Source organism: Panulirus ornatus, chromosome 9, assembly GCF_036320965.1.
Source record: "Panulirus ornatus isolate Po-2019 chromosome 9, ASM3632096v1, whole genome shotgun sequence".
NCBI classification, from domain to species: domain Eukaryota; kingdom Metazoa; phylum Arthropoda; class Malacostraca; order Decapoda; family Palinuridae; genus Panulirus; species Panulirus ornatus.
In genome coordinates this window covers 4,612,008-4,632,615 of record NC_092232.1, presented here as the reverse complement: position 1 = coordinate 4,632,615, position 20,608 = coordinate 4,612,008, and the positions used below count along the sequence as shown (strand labels likewise).

The 20,608-nt window shown below is 51.5% G+C and overlaps 1 protein-coding gene across 5 annotated transcripts in view; it reads left to right on the top strand.

The window, feature by feature from the left end:
- The window catches only part of sff (sugar-free frosting), a 337,418-nt gene that overhangs the window by 204,330 nt on the left and 112,480 nt on the right, over positions 1 to 20,608 (top strand). Inside the window, exon 1 of one of the 5 annotated variants that reach the window (XM_071664559.1) lies at positions 2,817 to 2,867. The exons of the other annotated variants lie outside the window; for them this stretch is intronic. Coding sequence (XP_071520660.1) covers positions 2,832 to 2,867 — 36 coding nt within the window. The 5' untranslated portion in view covers positions 2,817 to 2,831. Of the gene's footprint in view, positions 1 to 2,816; positions 2,868 to 20,608 lie in introns of those variants that run through there. 5 annotated transcript variants of the gene reach the window in all.

The window sequence follows — 20,608 nt, the reverse complement described above, 5'->3', positions numbered from 1 at the left end:
ACAAAGTCGCTCCCTCGGTCCGTCTGGTAACCGTCCCCACCACACACACCCCAACTCGCCCCACCCCCCGCGCTAAGATTTGACCGCAAACACCCCCGCCCTCCCTGCGGGCCAGTGGGAGGTGGAGGGACCTATGACCGGGGCCTACACGGACCCCACCCCCTCCCCCTCCACCCATCCTTTACCCGGCCGGGGAAAAGAAATGACACGGGGTTCGCTTCTCTTGCCGCTGACGAAGGCGCGGAAGAGGTCGTCGGAGGTCATGGCTGTTAGGTAAGACTCAGGGAAAGATTGAACTGACCAGTGGTGAGCTGGAACTCGTAAACTCCTTCCTGTTTTATATATATATATTTATATATATATATATATATATATATATATATATATATATATATATATATATATATATATATATATATATATATGGATTTGTATGTAGCATTTATGGATCTGGAGAAGGCATATGATAGAGTTGATAGAGATGCTCTGTGGAAGGTATTAAGAATATATGGTGTGGGAGGCAAGTTGTTAGAAGCAGTGAAAAGTTTTTATCGAGGATGTAAGGCATGTGTACGTGTAGGAAGAGAGGAAAGTGATTGGTTCTCAATGACTGTAGGTTTGCGGCAGGGGTGTGTGATGTCTCCATGGTTGTTTAATTTGTTTATGGATGGGGTTGTTAGGGAGGTAAATGCAAGAGTTTTGGAAAGAGGGGCAAGTATGAAGTCTGTTGGGGATGAGAGAGCTTGGGAAGTGAGTCATTTGTTGTTCGCTGATGATACAGCGCTGGTGGCTGATTCATGTGAGAAACTGCAGAAGCTGGTGACTGAGTTTGGTAAAGTGTGTGAAAGAAGAAAGTTAAGAGTAAATGTGAATAAGAGCAAGGTTATTAGGTACAGTAGGATTGAGGGTCAAGTCAATTGGGAGGTAAGTTTGAATGGAGCAAAACTGGAGGAAGTAAAGTGTTTTAGATATCTGGGAGTGGATCTGGCAGCGGATGGAACCATGGAAGCGGAAGTGGATCATAGGGTGGGGGAGGGGGCGAAAATCCTGGGAGCCTTGATGAATGTGTGGAAGTCGAGAACATTATCTCGGAAAGCAAAAATGGGTATGTTTGAAGGAATAGTGGTTCCAACAATGTTGTATGGTTGCGAGGCGTGGGCTATGGATAGAGTTGTGCGCAGGAGGATGGATGTGCTGGAAATGAGATGTTTGAGGACAATGTGTGGTGTGAGGTGGTTTGATCGAGTAAGTAACGTAAGGGTAAGAGAGATGTGTGGAAATAAAAAGAGCGTGGTTGAGAGAGCAGAAGAGGGTGTTTTGAAATGGTTTAGGCACATGGAGAGAATGAGTTAGGAAAGATTGACCAAGAGGATATATGTGTCGGAGGTGGAGGGAACGAGAAGTGGGAGACCAAATTGGAGGTGGAAAGATGGAGTGAAAAAGATTTTGTGTGATCGGGGCCTGAACATGCAGGAGGGTGAAAGGAGGGCAAGGAATAGAGTGAATTGGATCGATGTGGTATACCGGGGTTGACGTGCTGTCAGTGGATTGAATCAAGGCATGTGAAGCGTCTGGGGTAAACCATGGAAAGCTGTGTAGGTATGTATATTTGAGTGTGTGGACGTATGTATATACATGTGTATGGGGGTGGGTTGGGCCATTTCTTTCGTCTGTTTCCTTGCGCTACCTCGCAAACGCGGGAGACAGCGACAAAGCAAAAAAAAAAGATATATATATATATTGTTATCTGTGACGGCTCAAGGATCGTACTGTCGTGCTCAAGGGTCGCACCGTCGTGCTTAAGGGTCGTACCGTCGTGCTCAAGGTGCTGTACGCTCGTCTGCCACAGGTCACGACATCAGGGTGGAGGAGCCCTTCTTCAGGTCCACCAAGGCCTCGAGTCATCCTGACTTCCCTGTGTCCCTGAACACACACACACACACACACACACACACACACACACACACACACGGTCCAAAATTCGTATATATTTTCCCATGTCTCTTCTTCTTTTCCTCTCTCTCTCTCTCTCTCTCTCTCTCTCTCTCTCTCTCTCTCTCTCTCTCTCTCTCTCTCTCTCTCATAATCTCTCCGTATTTCAATTAAGGCCCGGCCTTGACGTGGACTTCAGTCCTTGGCTGGAGGAGCCTCCAAAGTAAAGAGAAAGAGAGAGAGAGAGAGAGAGAGAGAGAGAGAGAGAGAGAGAGAGAGAGAGAGAGAGAGAGAGAGAGAGAGACCATCCGTCAACCTGCGTCACGTGTGGGGGAGACAGGGAGGGCCCCCAAGGTACTGCCAAGTGAGGCGTGAACTGGAAATACTTACTTGCACAACCCCAGTGGCAAGATGGCCCGGGCTATTTGTCAGTGGCTCTGTATGGCCTCTGAGGAGAGAGAGAGAGAGAGAGAGAGAGAGAGATAAGGGGAAGTGCCAAATTAACTCTGTGTGTGTGTGTGTGTGTGTGTGTGTGTGTGTGTGTGTGTGTGTGTTAGCAGACATCAGTCAGGGACGCTCATGACACTGCACAGTGCATGGAACACGGGCTGTCCATCTTCGATTATTGTACATCATGCCTCTCTGAGGTGCGACCGTACCCTCCAGCACCCCTGGCCCCCCTGACAGCCAGCTGTGACCCGAGGCGTGGAGGGCTGGGCGGGGGGGTCCAAACACGCGTCCCCTTCTTGACCTGGGACATCACTTCCTGATCCCAGGGCACGCCCCTTCTTGACCTGGGACGTCACCTCCTGAACCCAGGTCACGCTGAGAGTGACTACTGCTGGAGGGCAGAGGTGGGGTCTTCCTGCGTGGCACATCACTGGTTCCTGACCACAGCGATGGAGGGAGAGGGGTTTCCCCTCGCTCGTCTCCAGGTACGACACGTAGGAAAGTGAAGTGAGGAGGTGAGGTGCGATAGTAAGGGAAGTGGCGTGCGACAGTGAAGAAGCTGAGGTGCGAAAGTAAGGGAGGTGGAGTGCGACAGTGAAGAAGCTGAGGTGCGACAGTAACGGAGGTGGAGTGCGACCGTGAAGAAGCGGAGGTGCGACAGTAACGGAGGTGGAGTGCGACCGTGAAGAAGCTGAGGTGCGACAGTAAGAGAGGTGGCGTGCGACAGTGAAGAAACTGAGGTGCGAAAGTAAGGGAGGTGGCGTGCGACAGTGAAGAAGCTGAGGTGCGACAGTGGATGACCTAAGGTGCGACATTGAGGCTTGTATACCATATTCGACACTCAGGGGAGAGTATGAGGTGTTCTGGCTTCCGCCCGCGCTGCTCTGGGCGGCCGGGGTGGGCGATATGGGTGGGTGGGCGGTGTGGGCGGGTGGGTGTTGGGCGGGCGCCAGGTGCTGAGTCAGCCGCGGCTTCTCCACGGCTGCTGACGACGGAGTTTGATAAAGTAGATCTTCCACAGGAATGGGTATGTGTTGGTGATGATGATGATGGTGATGGTCAGTATGTGTTGGTGATGGTGGTCAGTATGTGATGGTGATGGTGGTCAGTATGTGTTGGTGATGGTGGTCAGTATGTGATGGTGGTGATGGTCAGTATGTGATGGTGGTGATGGTCAGTATGTGATGGTGATGGTGGTCAGTATGTGTTGGTGATGGTGGTCAGTATGTGATGGTGGTGGTGGTCAGTATGTGATGGTGATGGTGGTCAGTATGTGTTGGTGATGGTGGTCAGTATGTGATGGTGATGGTGGTCAGTATGTGATAGTGATGGTGGTCAGTATGTGTTGGTGATGGTGGTCAGTATGTGATGGTGATGGTGGTCAGTATGTGTTGGTGATGGTGGTCAGTATGTGTTGGTGATGGTGGTCAGTATGTGATGGTGATGGTGGTCAGTATGTGTTGGTGATGGTGGTCAGTATGTGTTGGTGATGGTGGTCAGTATGTGTTGGTTGTGGTCAATATGTGCTTCTGAAGGTCATTGTGTGTTTGGGGTGGTGGTCAGTATGTGTTTCTGAAGGTCAATGTGTGCTGGTGGTGATGGCCAGCCTGTGTTGATAATGGTCAGTATGTGTTGTTAGAGAGGGGGCCAGTATATGTTGGTGATGGTGGTCAGTATATGTTGGTGATGGTGGTCAATATATGTTGGTGGTGGTGGTCAATATATGTTGGTGGTGGTGGTAAATGTATGTTGGTGGTGGTGATTAATATATGTTGGTGGTGGTGGTCACTATTTGTTGTTGGTAATGGTTACTGTGCATTGATGGTGGTCAGTGTATGATGGCGATCAATACATGCTTGTGACCGGTCGTAAGATCATTACATTCCAGTGGACAATATCACTCAGCGGTCACTGCCGGCCAGGTGGTTAATACAATACAGCATGGCTCAGATGATGTAGGCCAACACATGCCAGTCATCAATACCTCCCGGTGGTCAATACGGTCACGTTGGTCAACACAAGCCAGGTCTCAAGGTAGGATGAGGGGGGGGGGGGTTTACTACTATCTTGTTGTGGTGGTCAGTATGTACAGCCTCGCCAGTGTGTCAACACCTCGTGGATTTGTGACCTGGGCTGGGTGGCTGAAGTTATGATGCTCCCAATGGCAAGTATTGATCTTGTGGGGGTGGTCTCCCCCCCCACCACACCCCCACCCTACACCCCGTCTCTCTCTCTCTCTCTCTCTCTCTCTCTCTCTCTCTCTCTCTCTCTCTCTCTCTCTCTCTCTCTCTCTCTCCCAACTCACATCCTTCCCTCTCCCCGCTCGTGCCTTACCCATCCCCAACCCCTTCCCTCCCCTTCCCCTACCCCCTGCCCATCCCCCGCCCCCACTGGTGCGTGTACAGGATTCCCAGGTTGTGTGTGTGTGTGTGTGTGTGTGTGAGAGAGAGAGAGAGAGAGAGAGAGAGAGAGAGAGAGAGAGAGAGGCGATGGGCCGGATACAGAAGCCTCCAAACTGAGGGGAGCAAGTGAAGACAAGGGGACGACGGAGAATGCTACCCCAAGATTCAACGGAAGGAAGAAAGAAGGATGGAAGTTTGCGAATGAAAGATGAATGAAGTATCAATGAATGAAGCAAGAATGAATGAAAGAAGTATGAAGGAAGGAAGTATGAAGGAAGGAAGAATGAATGAAGGAAGTATAAAGGAAGGAAGTATGAATGAAGGAAGAATGAATGAAGGAAATATGTAGGAAGGAAGAATGAATGAAGTATGAATGAAGGAAGAATGAAGGAGGGAGGTATGCCACTGTGGTCTAAGGCCGAGAAGTGTGGCATTCTGGTGGTGGACACAGGCGGCAGGATGATGCAAGAGTGTGATGATGGAGGTGGGCTGGGAGAGGAGGAGGGAGGAGGAGGGAGGAGGGGGAAGAGGAGGAGGGAGGAGGGGGAAGAGGAGGAGGAGGAGGAGGAGGAGGAGGGAGGGGTGGGGGTAAGAGCAGGAAGAGGATTAAGCAGACAGGAGGAGGGAAAACAGCACAACACACACACACACACACACACACACTCACACACACACACACACACACACACACATCAGCCCGCCAACGAGCCCCTTCCGAGATGTTAATACAACACCTGTTAATACAACACCTGTGAATACAACACCTGTTAATACAACAATACACATGTGTACACAACAGTTGTGTGGACTGTAGAATGTCTTTGTTGGCCTCCGTCCAGACCCCCTACACCGAGGCGACTGTGCCAGTGGGCGGATTAAGGGCGCCTCCTCAAGGGCGCGGCGGAGGAAGGGCGTGTCTCTAGAGGGAGGTTGAAGGGGGGGTTGAGTAGGCAGGGAGAGGGAGGGAAAACAGAGAGCAGGGTGGGACGGTACAAAAGGAAAACGGGGTTTAAGGAAGAGGACAATAGGAAAATGGGAGGTGGGAAGGTCTGAGGATTCTGACTGGGCTGAGGTGTTCAACATGGGTCATGTTAATGAGGAGGGTCAGAGTGGGGAGAGAGGGGTTGGAATAGGTAGAGAAAGGGGGGTGAAATGGGTAGAGATAGGGCTGGAATAGGAGATGGGGTTGTGATAGCTGGAAAGAGGGCTGGAATAGGTAGAAATGGGGTTGGGATAGATGAAAAGGGGGTTGGAATAGGTAGAAGTGAGTTGGAATAGGTGGAGAGGGGTTGGAATAGGTAGAAATGGGTTTGAATAGGTGGAGAGAGGCTGGAATAGGTAGAAATGTCGTTGGAATAGGTAGAGATTGGGCTGGAATGGGTAGAGAGAGTACTGGAAGATTCAGAGAAGGGAGCAAGAATAGGTCGAGGAGGGAGTGAAAAGGTGAGAGGGAGAGGGAGGGGGGGGGGGGGAGGAGGGGACTGAAAAAGGGAGTGTATGAGCAGGGGAGGAGGCAGGCGTGGCTGGACGGACGACGTGAATGGTTAGGGAGGATGTAGTCGAGAGAGAGAGAGAGAGAGAGAGAGAGAGAGAGAGAGAGAGAGAGAGAGAGAGAGAGAAATGAAAGGAAGAAACAGAGTTACAAAGTGAATATAACTCTCTCTCTCTCTCTCTCTCTCTCTCTCTCTCTCTCTCTCTCTCTCTCTCTCTCTCTCTCTCTCCAGCTTTCAGTTTCGTCTGAGTCGTTGCCAAAGTTGGTCATTTCACGAGTGCGTTCGTCATCTGTTTCCCCTCGGCTTGGTGGGCTGTCCTCAGCTTGGCAGGGTCGACACGCGACCCAGGGTTCGATACCCGGTGGTAGTCTGTGGGTGTTTAGGGACTTTTTAACTACGCGGTGGCGCGATCCTTGAGTACGACGGTACGATCCTTGAGCACGACGGTACGATCCTTGAGCACGACGGTATATGATCCTTGAGCACGACCGTACGATCCTTGAGCACGACGGTACGATCCTTGAGCACGACGGTATATGATCCTTGAGCACGACGGTACGATCCTTGAGCACGACGGTACGATCCTTGAGCACGACGGTATATGATCCTTGAGCACGACGGTACGATCCTTGAGCACGACGGTACGATCCTTGAGCACGACGGTACGATCCTTGAGTAAGACGGTACGATCCTTGAGCACGACGGTACGATCCTTGAGCACGACGGTACGATCCTTGAGTAAGACGGTACGATCCTTGAGCACGACGGTACGATCCTTGAGCACGACGGTACGATCCTTGAGCACGACAGTACGATCCTTGAGCACGACAGTACGATCCTTGAGTAAGACGGTACGATCCTTGAGTACGACGGTACAATCCTTGAGCACGACGGTATACGATCCTTGAGCACGACGGTATACGATCCTTGAGCACGACAGTACGATCCTTGAGTACGACGATACGATCTTTGAGCACGACGGTATACGATCCTTGAGCACGACGGTATACGATCCTTGGCAGCAATGACGGTACGACCCTTGGGTATGATGAACCCGACCTTTGACCTGACCCTTACAAGTCTGGTGTGCATGGGGGAGAGGGGGGGGGGGTGAGGGGCAGAGGCTTATCCCAGCTGGGTTCAACACAGTCCAGGATGAAGGACACACCTGCAGTGAGGCACAGGATTGTGTGATTAGGTCCTCATTAATCGAGTGTGTGAGTAGGTCCTCATTAATCGAGTGTGTGATTATGTCCTCATTAATCGAGTGTGTGATTATGTCCTCATTAATCGAGTGTGTGATTATGTCCTCATTAATCGAACGTGTGATTAGGTCCTCATTAATCGAGTGTGTCATTAGGTCCTCATTAATCGAACGTGTGATTAGGTCCTCATTAATTGAGTGTGTGAGTAGGTCCTCATTAATCGAGTGTGTGAGTAGGTCCTCATTAATCGAGTGTGTGATTATGTCCTCATTAATCGAGTGAGAATTTAGATGCTTAGATAATTACTGTTGTCTTGTGTGTTTGTGCTGACGCCAGTCCAGGGGGAGCCTGGGAAGTTTGTATGTCGCGAGGTTCCTGCCCCCTCTGCGTCTCCGTCAGGCGCCAGCCACCCACCCACCCACTAGGGAGTGCCACCCACCTGTGACCCCACCCACTAGGGAGTACTTCTCACCTGACCCCACCCTTATCTCACCAGGCAGTGGCACGAACCTGACCCACTCACCCACCCAAGAGGGAGAGTATCACCCACTTGAGTGACCCACCCACCCACAGGGGGTCGTGCTGCCAACCCAGGGTCCTCTTCCACTGAGTGTCTCAGAGGTACGACACTCTCGAGTGGGAGCTTGACCTGCCTGGCCCTCCGCCCGTACTCTGGCCTCATTACAGCGTCTGCGAACCATAACCTCCCTCCCTCTTTCCATCCCTCCCTCCCTCCCGCCCCAGACCTAATTAGCGTCCTTAAAGACAATGAGTTAACAACCTGGATTTTATCTTGGCCACCACCTCCACCTCGTCCTCCTCCACCAGCCTCCCGCCCTTTTGTCCCAGTGAGATGGTAGGTCAAGATTTCTGCCATTATCAACCCCGTGTATGTGTCATTGACAGTTTTAAACCCCGTGTGTGTGTGTGTGTGTGTGTGTGTGTGTGTGTGTGTGTGTGTGTGTGTGCGTTCTGGCCGTGACGTCCTTGTTAGGGAGAGGAGAGGAGGAGGGGGGGCGGGGGCCGTAGCATTATCAACCACTCCCCCCCATATAGTAAAGGTGAGGGGGGGGAGGGTTGCAGTTGATGTGCCAATGAGAGAGAGAGAGAGAGAGGCAATCAGGAGAGCGTCGAAGGTCCAGTTCGTCTCGAGGGTGAGGTGAGGTGCCGCTCCAGCAGAGGGCCTCACCTGGCAGGGTGGAGGAGGAGGAGGAGGAGGAACGAGGACTAGAGGAAGGAGGAGGAGGAAGAAGAAGGGGAGGAAGACTACAGGAGGAAGGATGGAGGAGAAGGAGGAAGAGAAGGACAGCGAGGGAGGAGGAGGAACCTAAATCCTACAAAACCTGGGAGAAAATTACGTTAAACCCACAAAACAATGGAAACTAAAACCTTAAACCCGCAAAACCTGTGAAATCGACATTAAACCCACAAAACCTGTGGGATGGGCATTAAACCCACAAAACCTGTGGAATCGGCATTAAACCCACAAAACCTGTGGGCTCGGCATTAAACCCACAAAACTTGTGAAATCGGCATTAAATCCACAAAACCTGTGGATCGGCATTAAACCCACAAAACCTGTGGGATCGGCATTAAACCCACAAAACCTGTGGGATCGGCATTAAACCCACAGGTCTTGGAAGATTTATATTAAACCCAACAAAACCTGCAACACTAACGCTTAACTATAAAAAAAAACCTGAGAGGAAGGTTCATAAAAACCTGCTAAACCTCCGTGGGTGACCAAAGTAAAACCTCGTAGATCTAAGGACAGTAGCGTGAAACCTTCAAAAACCATGGCTCACTAACAAAACAAAACCCACAAAAATCTCGTCGATACTAACGTAAAACCAACAGAATGTTAAGTTTACCAACATAAAAACCCAACAAAAGAAAAACCCTCTTCTCTTCTCCCCTCCCCCCCCAAAAAAAACCCTGTGGGTAGTAACGTAACCCCTTCCCCCCCGGGTGTCACGTAGGGCTGGGCAGGTTAAGCGCGGACCAGAGGCATCGTCGGGACGTAACAAAAGAGGCAGTGGACGAGGAGGCACGCGCTCAGCGTCACACAGGGACACAAGCGGAGGAGGAGTTTGAACTCTGGCAGGGGACGCGGGAGTAGACTGGAGGGAGGGAGGGAGGGGAAATCCCTTGATCGGCCGAGGGGAGGAGGGCAGGGTGCAGGGCCAGGGTGTAGGGAGGGAAGGGGAGAAGGTTCCTTGAATCAACACCTCAAAAGCAGACGAGGTGGTGTTGGCTGCACACCACCACACACGTGTGAGGGGCAGACCAGGGTGTCGGGGATGGTGGTAGTAGTAACCCATGCTGCAAAGTACAGCAGCTCACGACTGGAGAGAGAGAGAGAGAGAGAGAGAGAGAGAGAGAGAGAGAGAGAGAGAGAGAGAGAGAGAGAGAGAGAGAGAGAGAGAGCTTGTATCTGGTGGGATATGGGGATGTTCACCCGCGATGGGGTGGAGGGGACACCATTGTCATTCACATTCTTCACATTTTATGAGTTCCAAAAGTTCCCTCTTCTGTATACGTAGAATATATATATATATATATATATATATATATATATATATATATATATATATATATATATATATATATATATATATATATATATATTTTCTTTTTTTTTTTTTTTTTTTTTTTTTATACTTTGTCGCTGTCTCCCGCGTTTGCGAGGTAGCGCAAGGAAACAGACGAAAGAAATGGCCCCCCCCCCCATACACATGTACATACACACGTCCACACACGCAAATATACATACCTACACAGCTTTCCATGGTTTACCCCAGACGCTTCACATGCCTTGCTTCAATCCACTGACAGCACGTCAACCCCTGTATACCACATGACTCCAATTCACTCTATTTCTTGCCCTCCTTTCACCCTCCTGCATGTTCAGGCCCCGATCACACAAAATCTTTTTCACTCCATCTTTCCACCTCCAATTTGGTCTCCCTCTTCTCCTCGTTCCCTCCACCTCCGACACATATATCCTCTTGGTCAATCTCTCCTCACTCATTCTCTCCATGTGCCCAAACCATTTCAAAACACCCTCTTCTGCTCTCTCAACCACGCTCTTTTTATTTCCACACATCTCTCTTACCCTTACGTTACTTACTCGATCAAACCACCTCACACCACACATTGTCCTCAAACATCTCATTTCCAGCACATCCATCCTCCTGCGCACATCTCTATCCATAGCCCACGCCTCGCAACCATACAACATTGTTGGAACCACTATTCCCTCAAACATACCCATTTTTGCTTTCCGAGATAATGTTCTCGACTTCCACACATTTTTCAAGGCTCCCAAAATTTTCGCCCCCTCCCCCACCCTATGATCCACTTCCGCTTCCATGGTTCCATCCGCTGACAGATCCACTCCCAGATATCTAAAACATATATATATATATATATATATATATATATATATATATTGGAAAGGATCACAATTTTGCGCGTGATCAAGATATTCCTATGAGTCCACGGGGAAAATGAAACACGATAAGTTCCCAAGTGCAATTTCGTGTAATAATCACATCATCAGGGGAGAGACAAAAGAGAAATATAACAGTCAGTTGATATACAACGAAGAGATGTAGCTAAGACGCCATTTGGTAAACATGCGATTGTCCACAGCGTAGCCAGTGGGCCAAAATCCTGCATTTTGTTTCTTATGAATGAAAGGGGCAAGAGTACCGCAGTGAGTGGTGTAGGGAGGGGCAAGAGTACCACAGTGAGTGGTGTAGGGAGGGGCAAGAGTACCACAGTGAGTGGTGTAGGGAGGGGCAAGAGTACCACAGTGAGTGGTGTAGGGAGGGGCAAGAGTACCACAGTGAGTGGTGTAGGGAGGGGCAAGAGTACCGCAGTGAGTGGTGTAGGGAGGGGCAAGAGTACCACAGTGAGTGGTGTAGGGAGGGGCAAGAGTACCACAGTGAGTGGTGTAGGGAGGGGCAAGAGTACCGCAGTGAGTGGTGTAGGGAGGGGCAAGAGTACCACAGTGAGAGGTGTAGGGAGGGGCAAGAGTACCACAGTGAGAGGTGTAGGGAGGGGCAAGAGTACCACAGTGAGAGGTGTAGGGAGGGGCAAGAGTACCACAGTGAGTGGTGTAGGGAGGGGCAAGAGTACCACAGTGAGAGGTGTAGGGAGGGGCAAGAGTACCACAGTGAGAGGTGTAGGGAGGGGCAAGAGTGGTGTCATGCCACGCACATCTCGGCCCCACAGACCACCAGTACCGTCAGGAACCAACCCCCCTTGCCACCTGGCCCAGTGCCTCCCCCCCGCACTAACTCTTCCTTCACTGCTGTTCATAAAGCCATTACTGCTCTCAGCCCTCCTCCCTCTCCCTCCCTCCCTCCCACACACTCTCTCTCTCTCTCTCTCTCTCTCTCTCTCTCTCTCTCTCTCTCTCTCTCTCTCTCTCTCTCCCTCCCCCTCCCTCCTCCCCCGGCCGATATATTGTCTCTGGGTAATTACCGATACAACAACACACACATCGGTCGCTTCAACGGACGACGGTGATCCACCCCCTCCCCCCACCCCTCCCCCATTCCCCCCTCCCCCATTCCCCCCTCCCCGCATTCCCCCCTCCCCCCCTCCTCCCCTTCCCGAGCGTTTCGGACGCGGCGGGATTTTTCGTAAACAATGTCAGCTGATTTTTCTCTTTTTTTATTTTGGCGCGCGCGCATATTTTTTTTTTTTTTCTTCTTTTTTGGCGCGCATTGTGTCCCGGAGTTTTTACGGTGTGGTATTGAGCAGTGACGGGGGATACCTGGGATGGGGGATGATCCCAGATGGGGGATGATCCCAGACCATCACCCTTTATTCCGGGGATGCTACTTTCCCCGTACGCCACCCGGGAATCCCTCTTTATCACCGTGGGATTACCCTATCCCAGGTGAGGGATAGACACCAGACATGGTCCCAGGTGAGGAGGTAGCGCCCATTAGTTGAAATACCTGAGATGATCAACCCTTAGTGGGGCCGGCTGGTCTCACACTCACGTCCGGCTGGCCAGGGTGGTGCCGGCTGGCGAGGGTGGTGCCGGTTGGTGCCGGCTGGCGAGGATGGTGCCGGTTGGTGCCGGCTGGCTATGGAGATAGAGTGTTGTACTCACAATCTGTGAGGGTTGGTGTGAGGTTATGGGTGTACATCTACAACTGTGGCCCTGGGGTTCTGCTGTCTGTGCCTGTGCACGTATGTGTGTGTGTGTGTGTGTGTGTGTGTGTGTGCGCGTGTGTGTGTCGTGTTTTCCTGGCCCATGCTATTTCCAGCACCTCCCCAACACCTGGGGGCCCTTGCATTATTGGGCAGGTGGAGCGGCCAGCCGTGGCGGCGCTCCACCAGGTAACACCAACTCCACGTCTTGCGGTACGGCCCCACCAAACACTCCAGGGCTTCTCCCCCACCCTCTCACCTCCTCCCTCACTCACTCCTGGTGTGCTGGCTGTGGCGCCTCCACTCCAAGCTCCGGGGCTCCGTCTTGTATGCAGCCACAGCTGAGCTGGGCTGGAGGAAGGAACACGACGGGAGGAGGACAGAAGACCACCATCGCCTCGTCCTCTCTCCCTCACCTCGAAAAGGAATTTTAGGGATATGTCACCACCAGCGCGACGATGCACCGCCAGGCGAACGCGCAGACGGGAGCGGGTCCTCGCGTGTGTTCGTCGCACCGTTACTCGACTCTTTACGTTACGTTACACCAGCGTTACACGCAGCGATCGTCGCACCGTTACTCGACTCTTTACGTCACGTTACACCAGCGTTACACGCAGGGATGACGCTTTGTGCTGGCCCCCACGCTCGCTCACCCGGTGTCCTTCTCAATTCGTCTTCGGTCCCGGTACAGAAATGTTTTGTGTGTTGTCTTCTGCACGACGGTACGACCCTGGGGCACGGCGGTACGACCCTCGGGCACGATGGTACAACCCTCGAGCACGACGGTACAACCCTCGAGCACGACGGTGCGACCCTCGGGCACGACGCTACGACCCTTGAGCACGACGGTACGAACCTCGGGCACGACGGTACGACCCTCGAGCACGACGGTGCGACCCTTGGGTACGATAGATTGGACGTCTGTCCTGACCCGGAAGAGTCGTACTGAAGGCCACGTCGTCGTAAGTGAGGTTCATAAAGTCGTACCTGTTTGGGTACACCAATCATCCTCCCGTTCCACGAGAGAGGACGTAACGTTTGGTTGCGACACCGAGGATGCGACGTTTGGGTACAGACCCCCGTCAGGTAGTTACTCTTCCGACGCTGTGGGTGGGTCGTCCCCTCCGAAAGCCGAGGTCGTCCCAGGGACACAGGAAACCACTGGCATTAATACATAACGAAGGGCGTGCCAGCCACCCTGCCGGCCAGCTGGCCACACTGTGCTGAAATCATGGTTCGCTTCCCTCCCTCACTCCCTCTTTCCCTCCCTCAGTCCCTCTTTCTCTCCCTCCCTCCCACCCTGAGCTGGCCACTCTGTGCTGAAATCATGGCTCGCTTCCCTCCCTCACTCCCTCTTTCTCTCCCTCCCTCCCACCCTGCAGGGGTTGAACTCGCCCTGGGGGAGAGGCTGTATCACTTTGAATACCACCTCACCTGACCTCTGTCACACACACACACACACACACACACACGTCAGGACGCTTTGGGAAGAATGTTGTGCGCGAGGCAGGTGACATTGCCAGACTGTTCCCTAAATTCATCGGGAGTAAATCGTCACTTACAGAGCAGCTTGATATGAGTGAGGGACTCGGAGGGCAGAGCTCTACAGCATGACGTCATGATGTAACAAGTTCAAACGTCTTTTCACAGTGGAAGACACTGTATCACTGTATTTCACAGTGGAAGACACTGTATCACTGTTTCTCACAATGGAAGACACTGTATCACTTTCTCACATTGGAAGACACTGTATTACTGTATCTCACAGCGGAAGACACTGTATCACTTTCTCACAGTGGAAGACACTGTATTACTGTATCTCACAGCGGAAGACACTGTATCACTGTTTCTCACAGTGGAAGACACTGTATCACTTTCTCACAGTGGAAGACACTGTATTACTGTATCTCACAGCGGAAGACATTGTATCACTTTCTCACAGTGGAAGACACTGTATCACTGTATCTCACAGTGGAAGACACTGTATTACTGTTTCTCACAATGGAAGACACTGTATCACTTTCTCACAGTGGAAGACACTGTATTACTGTATCTCACAGCGGAAGACACTGTAACTCACAGCGGGAGACAGACACTGAATCTTACAAAATAGAAAAACGATTCAAACGATTTTTCATTGGGACAAAATTCATCGATTTTATCCATTTCCCCCCTGTTCAGTGTCCACTGTTGGCAGTGGATTGATCGGTTTGAGTGGTACTTTAGACGTGAAACATTGCCTCCAGTGTGTGTGTGTGTGTGTGTGTGTGTGTGTGTGTGTGTGTGTGTGTGCCAGAGGCATGACCCCTGTCTTTCTTTAGTTCTCTTGGTACTTTTTTTTGTCACATGAATAAGTCGTGTTGGGTAAGTGAGGGTGAGGGAGGGCATTCCTTGGTGAGCTGGGTCACCTGACGGAGGGTTAGGGAGGGAGGGGAGAGCGGTGTCAACAGCTGACATCGGAGGTTAGGTGGCTCTGGCTTGGGCGGGCAAGCAGGCCTGGGGTGCGACACTTGCCCCTCCTCACCACCGCCTCCCCTGTGTCGTGGTTTATGCCTGAGCGGCCCCGAGATAGCAGCAGAGGTCGTGGCCCCCCCTCACGTCTACACGACCGTGAGTTCGCACATCACGATCCTGCGTAGAGATCCGACGGCCGACCTCACCACCGTCGTAAGCAAGCCGCCGTGCGACGATGGATCATATACAGCCTCACCCTTGATGACCCCGACGTTGGTCGCGTCAGCCAACCGGGCCACAGGGACTGGAGTCAGAGCCCAGACGTGTGTGTGTGTGTGTGTGTGTGTGTGTCGTGTGTGTGTGTGTCGTGTACCCCTTGACTCCTTCAGGAGGAAACTGTGATAATCACAAGGACGAAGTTCCTCAGCGTCTCTGGGCTACGTGTCGGATCCCAGCTGGGTAGAATTAACCACACCAGGACTTGTAAGAGGCCCATGGATGGTATGGTGGAGGCTAGACACCCTAGATACATCCTAGATACGTAGTAAGAACGCGTAACTCTCCTCCCCTACAAGTCCCACACTTGGCCCTCATGTAAACCACTACCTCCTCCCCTTCTGCTCTGAACGGTTTGCCCTTTGCAACTGAAGGAAAGATTCATTCACAATAACCTTGGGGGAGGGTTTAGCCGCAGACTAATTACCCTCCATTAATTAACAAGTTTGAAGGTCTGTATTCTGCCGTGTTGGGGAGGTGGGAGGAGGCGTGTTGTAGAGCTAGGTGTGCGATTTTTATTTTCTATTCTGGTGGGTGGGTGTAGATGCATATCCCGAGTTAGGTTCGAGTGACCTCTGAACCATCTTGCTACACCACCACGCACGCCTCTGCTCCTGACGCAGGCGACGCCGTACTCCCCTCTGACGCAGCCTCTCCTCCTGACGCAGGCGAGCCGTACTCCCCTCTTACGCAGCCTCTCCTCCTGACGCAGGCGACGCAGCACTCCCATCTGACGCAGCCTCTCCTCCTCCTGACGCAGGCGACGCAGCACTCCCCTCTGACGCAGCCTCTCCTCCTGTCGTGGGCAAAACACCACGCCAGTCCTAGTGTTCCAGTCCAGCCTCCCACGACCCATGATGCCACACGTCCTCCTGTGTACTGGATCCCAAGCCTACTTACCCCCGCTGTTTTGTAGCGCCTGCAGCAGCAGCAGCTCATACTGGCTGACCTCGTCCCCATCCCCACCACAGACACACACACACACACACACACACCAGTTGACGATGTCAACGGAGAACATTTCTCTGAAGGATACAAAGATGCGTCAGCCATTGGACCGTAACATGAAATTAAGCAAGAAACTTGTGTGGAAATCTGTTAGGAAGAGCCTCTCTTAGTGGCACGAGTAGATGAGATCGTGAAGTTTAAAACTGAACCTATGATATAGTGGAGAAAGTTCAGGAGATGGGGGCCGCCACGAGTGTAAACTCCCTCCCCGTATAGTACAAGTTGGTAATTACACACACACACACACACACACACACACACACACACACACACAACAACAACAACAACAACAACAACAACAACAACAACAACAACAGCCTCCACCACCACTTCCTCTGCCCTCACCCTATCATTTCCACGTTATTAAGTCAGCCTTTTGTCTTTACTCATATACAATTTTACATCTCTCACACTTAGGCAGTATGTGTGTGTACACAACCTGTATATATATATATATATATATATATATATATATATATATATATATATATATATATATATATATATATATATATACTCTCGCCTTTTCTGGAAGGTCGTCACGAGGCCCAGGTGGTCGTCTGCCTGGAAGGTCGTCACGAGGCCCAGGTGGTCGTCTGCCTGGAGGGTCGTCACGAGGCCCAGGTGGTCGTCTGCCTGGAAGGTCGTCACGAGGCCCAGGTGGTCGTCTCCCTCTCTCTCGGAGGAGCAACATCCGGGACGAGAGGTTAGGGGAGGAGGGAGGGGTGGTTAGGTCGACCTCCGTTCACCTCCCTTTGTTTCCCCTCCCCAGGCTCTTCCTCCTCCTCCTCTTCCTTCTGATGCTGCTCCTCCTCCTCCTCCTCCTCCTCCTCCTCCTCCTCTTCCTTCTGATGCTGCTGCTGCTCCTCCTCCTCCTCTTCCTTCTGATGCTGCTGCTCCTCCTCCTCCTCCTCCTCCTCTTCCTTCTGATGCTGCTCCTCCTCCTCCTCCTCCTCCTCTTCCTTGTGATGCTGTTCCTCCTCCTCCTCCTCCTCCTCCTCCTTCTGCTCCTCCTCCCCCGACTCTGTACTCCCCCACGTCTCCTCTCGTTTATCGTCGTTCCTGTGGGGGTCCTTGGACCGTATGTGTGTGTGTGTGTGTGTGTGTCCTGGAGCCAGACGCTGGAACAAAGAGAGCCACACAGTTCCATGATGCCTCCTGGAATCTGGAGGCTCCTCCAAGATAGACTTCCAGACATGTATTATAATACACACACACACACACACACACACACACACACACACACACACGCGCGCGTCTCCTGGCTTATCTCTGGGTCTCTCCTTCCTCTGGGTTGAGCCAGACTGACCTCAGGCGAGAATTCCAGCGACGGGTGATATATACAGTTATAGGCATATATATATATATATATATATATATATATATATATATATATATATATAGATAGATAGATAGATAGATAGATAGATAGATAGATAGATAGATGGATAGATAGATCCCCTAGCATTAAATCTGTGGGATTAAATCCCCCCCTCCCTCCCTCCCTCCCTCCTCCCCCAGATTATCTCGTGATCATCAGATGTGATGCTGGTGAGGGTGAGGGGGTGAGGGTGAGGGTGAGGGTGAGGGTGAGGGGGTGAAGGTGAGGGTGAGGGTGAAGGTGAGGGTGAGGGTGAGGGGGTGAGGGTGAGGGTGAGGGGGTGAAGGTGAGGGTGAGGGTGAGGGGGTGAGGGGGTGAGGGTGAGGGGGTGAGGGTGAACATCCTGCCTCTTCTCTTGACCCGATGAGGGTGGAGGCCGAGGAGAGGGAAGGGAGGGAGGAGAGGGGTGGTCAGTGGGTGGGGACGTCCCCCCGTCGGTTGGGTGATGGTGGTAGTGTACTGCAAACTTTTGTCCAGTCGACACACCTCGCTGCTGCCCTGGTGTCGGCTCTCCTAAGCTGGGCTTGTAGGGAGCTAGGCTGTGGTAAGCTGGGCTTGTAGGGAGCTAGGCTGTGGTAAGCTGGGCTTGTAGGGAGCTAGGCTGTGGTGAGCTGGGTTTGTAGGGAGCTAGGCTGTGGTAAGCTGGGCATGTAGGGAGCAGGCTGTGGTAAGCTGGGCTTGTAGGGAGCTAGGCTGTGGTAAGCTGGGCTTGTAGGGAGCTAAGCTGTGGTAAGCTGGGCTTGTAGGGAGCCAAGCTGTGGTGACTTGGTGCTCTGGTCAAGGTGTGGTTGTAGGGCTTAACTAGGCTGCGGTAGAGAGTAAGAGGAGAGGAGGGAGGAGGAGGAGGGGGGGGTAGATAAGCCTGCCGCTGATGAACGTGTTTGAACAAGTTACGCAACACACCTGAGGCCTTACACACACACACACACACACACACACACACACATTAGCCCCGCAAAGGCCCGACCAGTGTGGCATTAATTTCACCCTAAGCCATAAGGTAGAACCTGCAGAGATTAACGCTATAACGTATTAAACTCATAAGATTTATCACTGTCATATCGACCGTATGGTGATACAGTTGTGTGTTAATGAGCGTCTGGTTCGAAGGGTTCATCTCCCAGTAAGTGACACCGGTTCGAAGTAACCAGGTCAGACGCCCTAATCTTTATGGGAATTCCTTCACATTTTTGTAATATATTTTAGTTATTTTTATCAGTCATACACGTATTCCTTCGGGAGTATAGCTACTATGATGTATCAAAGTCATGTGAAGAAATGTAGCGATAAGTACCTGTTGTTTTTACGTGGTCGTCTTGTTGAGTTCACTGCTTCACAACCCTGCTCGACTCCTCCTGGATGAGCGGGTTCACTGGTTTACAACACTGTTCCACATGGCTGACTTGGCGGGTTCACTGGTTCATGAATTTCGCCCGAGCCTCACATCACTGTGGGTTTCACTGGTTCGTAACACACTGCTCGACCCTTCTAAGACGGTGAGTTCACTGGTTCACAACACTTGCTCGACATCGATCGACTCGCTGCTCGACCCCGGAAAGAGAAGGATATTGAATCCATCGGGTCAGAATGGCTCGCTGGTTCACAGATGTCCGACACCCCTTTCTTACCCCTCACCCATCCTCCTCCCAGTCGGTCTAAACCTCTTTGGAATCCCCAGGGTTTCGAACCCTGGCAGTCTCTTCCTCCTCCAGGGCTGAAGAAACTCTCCCCCCTTAAATCAAATTAGCGTCCATGTCATGGCCCGCAGCGCCAGTCTGTTTTGAGTTTGAGAAAGAAGCGCATTTTTGGGGCTAAAAGTTATAATACGAGAGGCAGATGCGTGTGTGTGTGTGTGTGTGTGTGTGTTGCAGGGGGGCGGCCGGGGCGAGCGGCTGTAGAAGCCAAGGCTACTGGATGCTGCTCTACGAAAAGATTCGTGTGGTACACTGTAGGAATAGTGAAGAAGGGAAGTGAGGGAGGGAAGGATGGAGGGGGGGGGGGCGTCCGAACGTCCGTGTGTCCGTCAGGCGCGCGCGCAAACGACGCGGATGCCGACGTAGGAAGAAGAAGCGAGCATAATCAAAGGAGTTTTGGATAACCTAAAGGAACGATTGACGTCTTGCGTCTCTTTGTTTTAGCCACAGAGATTTAAATGAATTAAGCAACATTTTCACGAAATGCTGTGTATAAATGAATTAAACAATCTTTCACGAGATAATATTTATAATATTGTACTGAATGATATCTCGTACTTATGAGAAATATACCGCAGGTTTATACTAAAAGCACCAATAGAAAAAAACAATTTAATGCCGTCATTCTTTTAGGTTATTGAGGTTTCCTTATGTAAATAAGAAAATCCCGCCGATCCACAATGCGAATTTCTCGCCTGTTGATCCTGATCCATCATCCACGTTTCCCACCTCTCCAGGGGGGGGGGGGGGGATGGACCAGCTCGTTCCTCGTTACCTATATTAGTCAATCAAGTCACCTTGAAATAGGCAGAACACCTCGTTTCACGGTGAGGGGCTGTGTGGTGTCCTCTGGGACGGACGGGTAAGTATATATATATATATATATATATATATATATATATATATATATATATATATATATATCAGCCTAAGCCAAATACTCATTTATCGACCAGTTCCAAGAGGAGGATGAACACCTAGGTTGAATGTAGGCCGACTGCCGTGTCACAGGATTCGAACCCCTGCGGGCCCGACCCGGTGCCGGCTTGTGCGTTAATTACAGTGATTAACGCTAACCGCTACGTCACACGAAGGCCCGCTGAAATGAGTAGAAATGTGAGGTCAAGATGACTGCATCTTG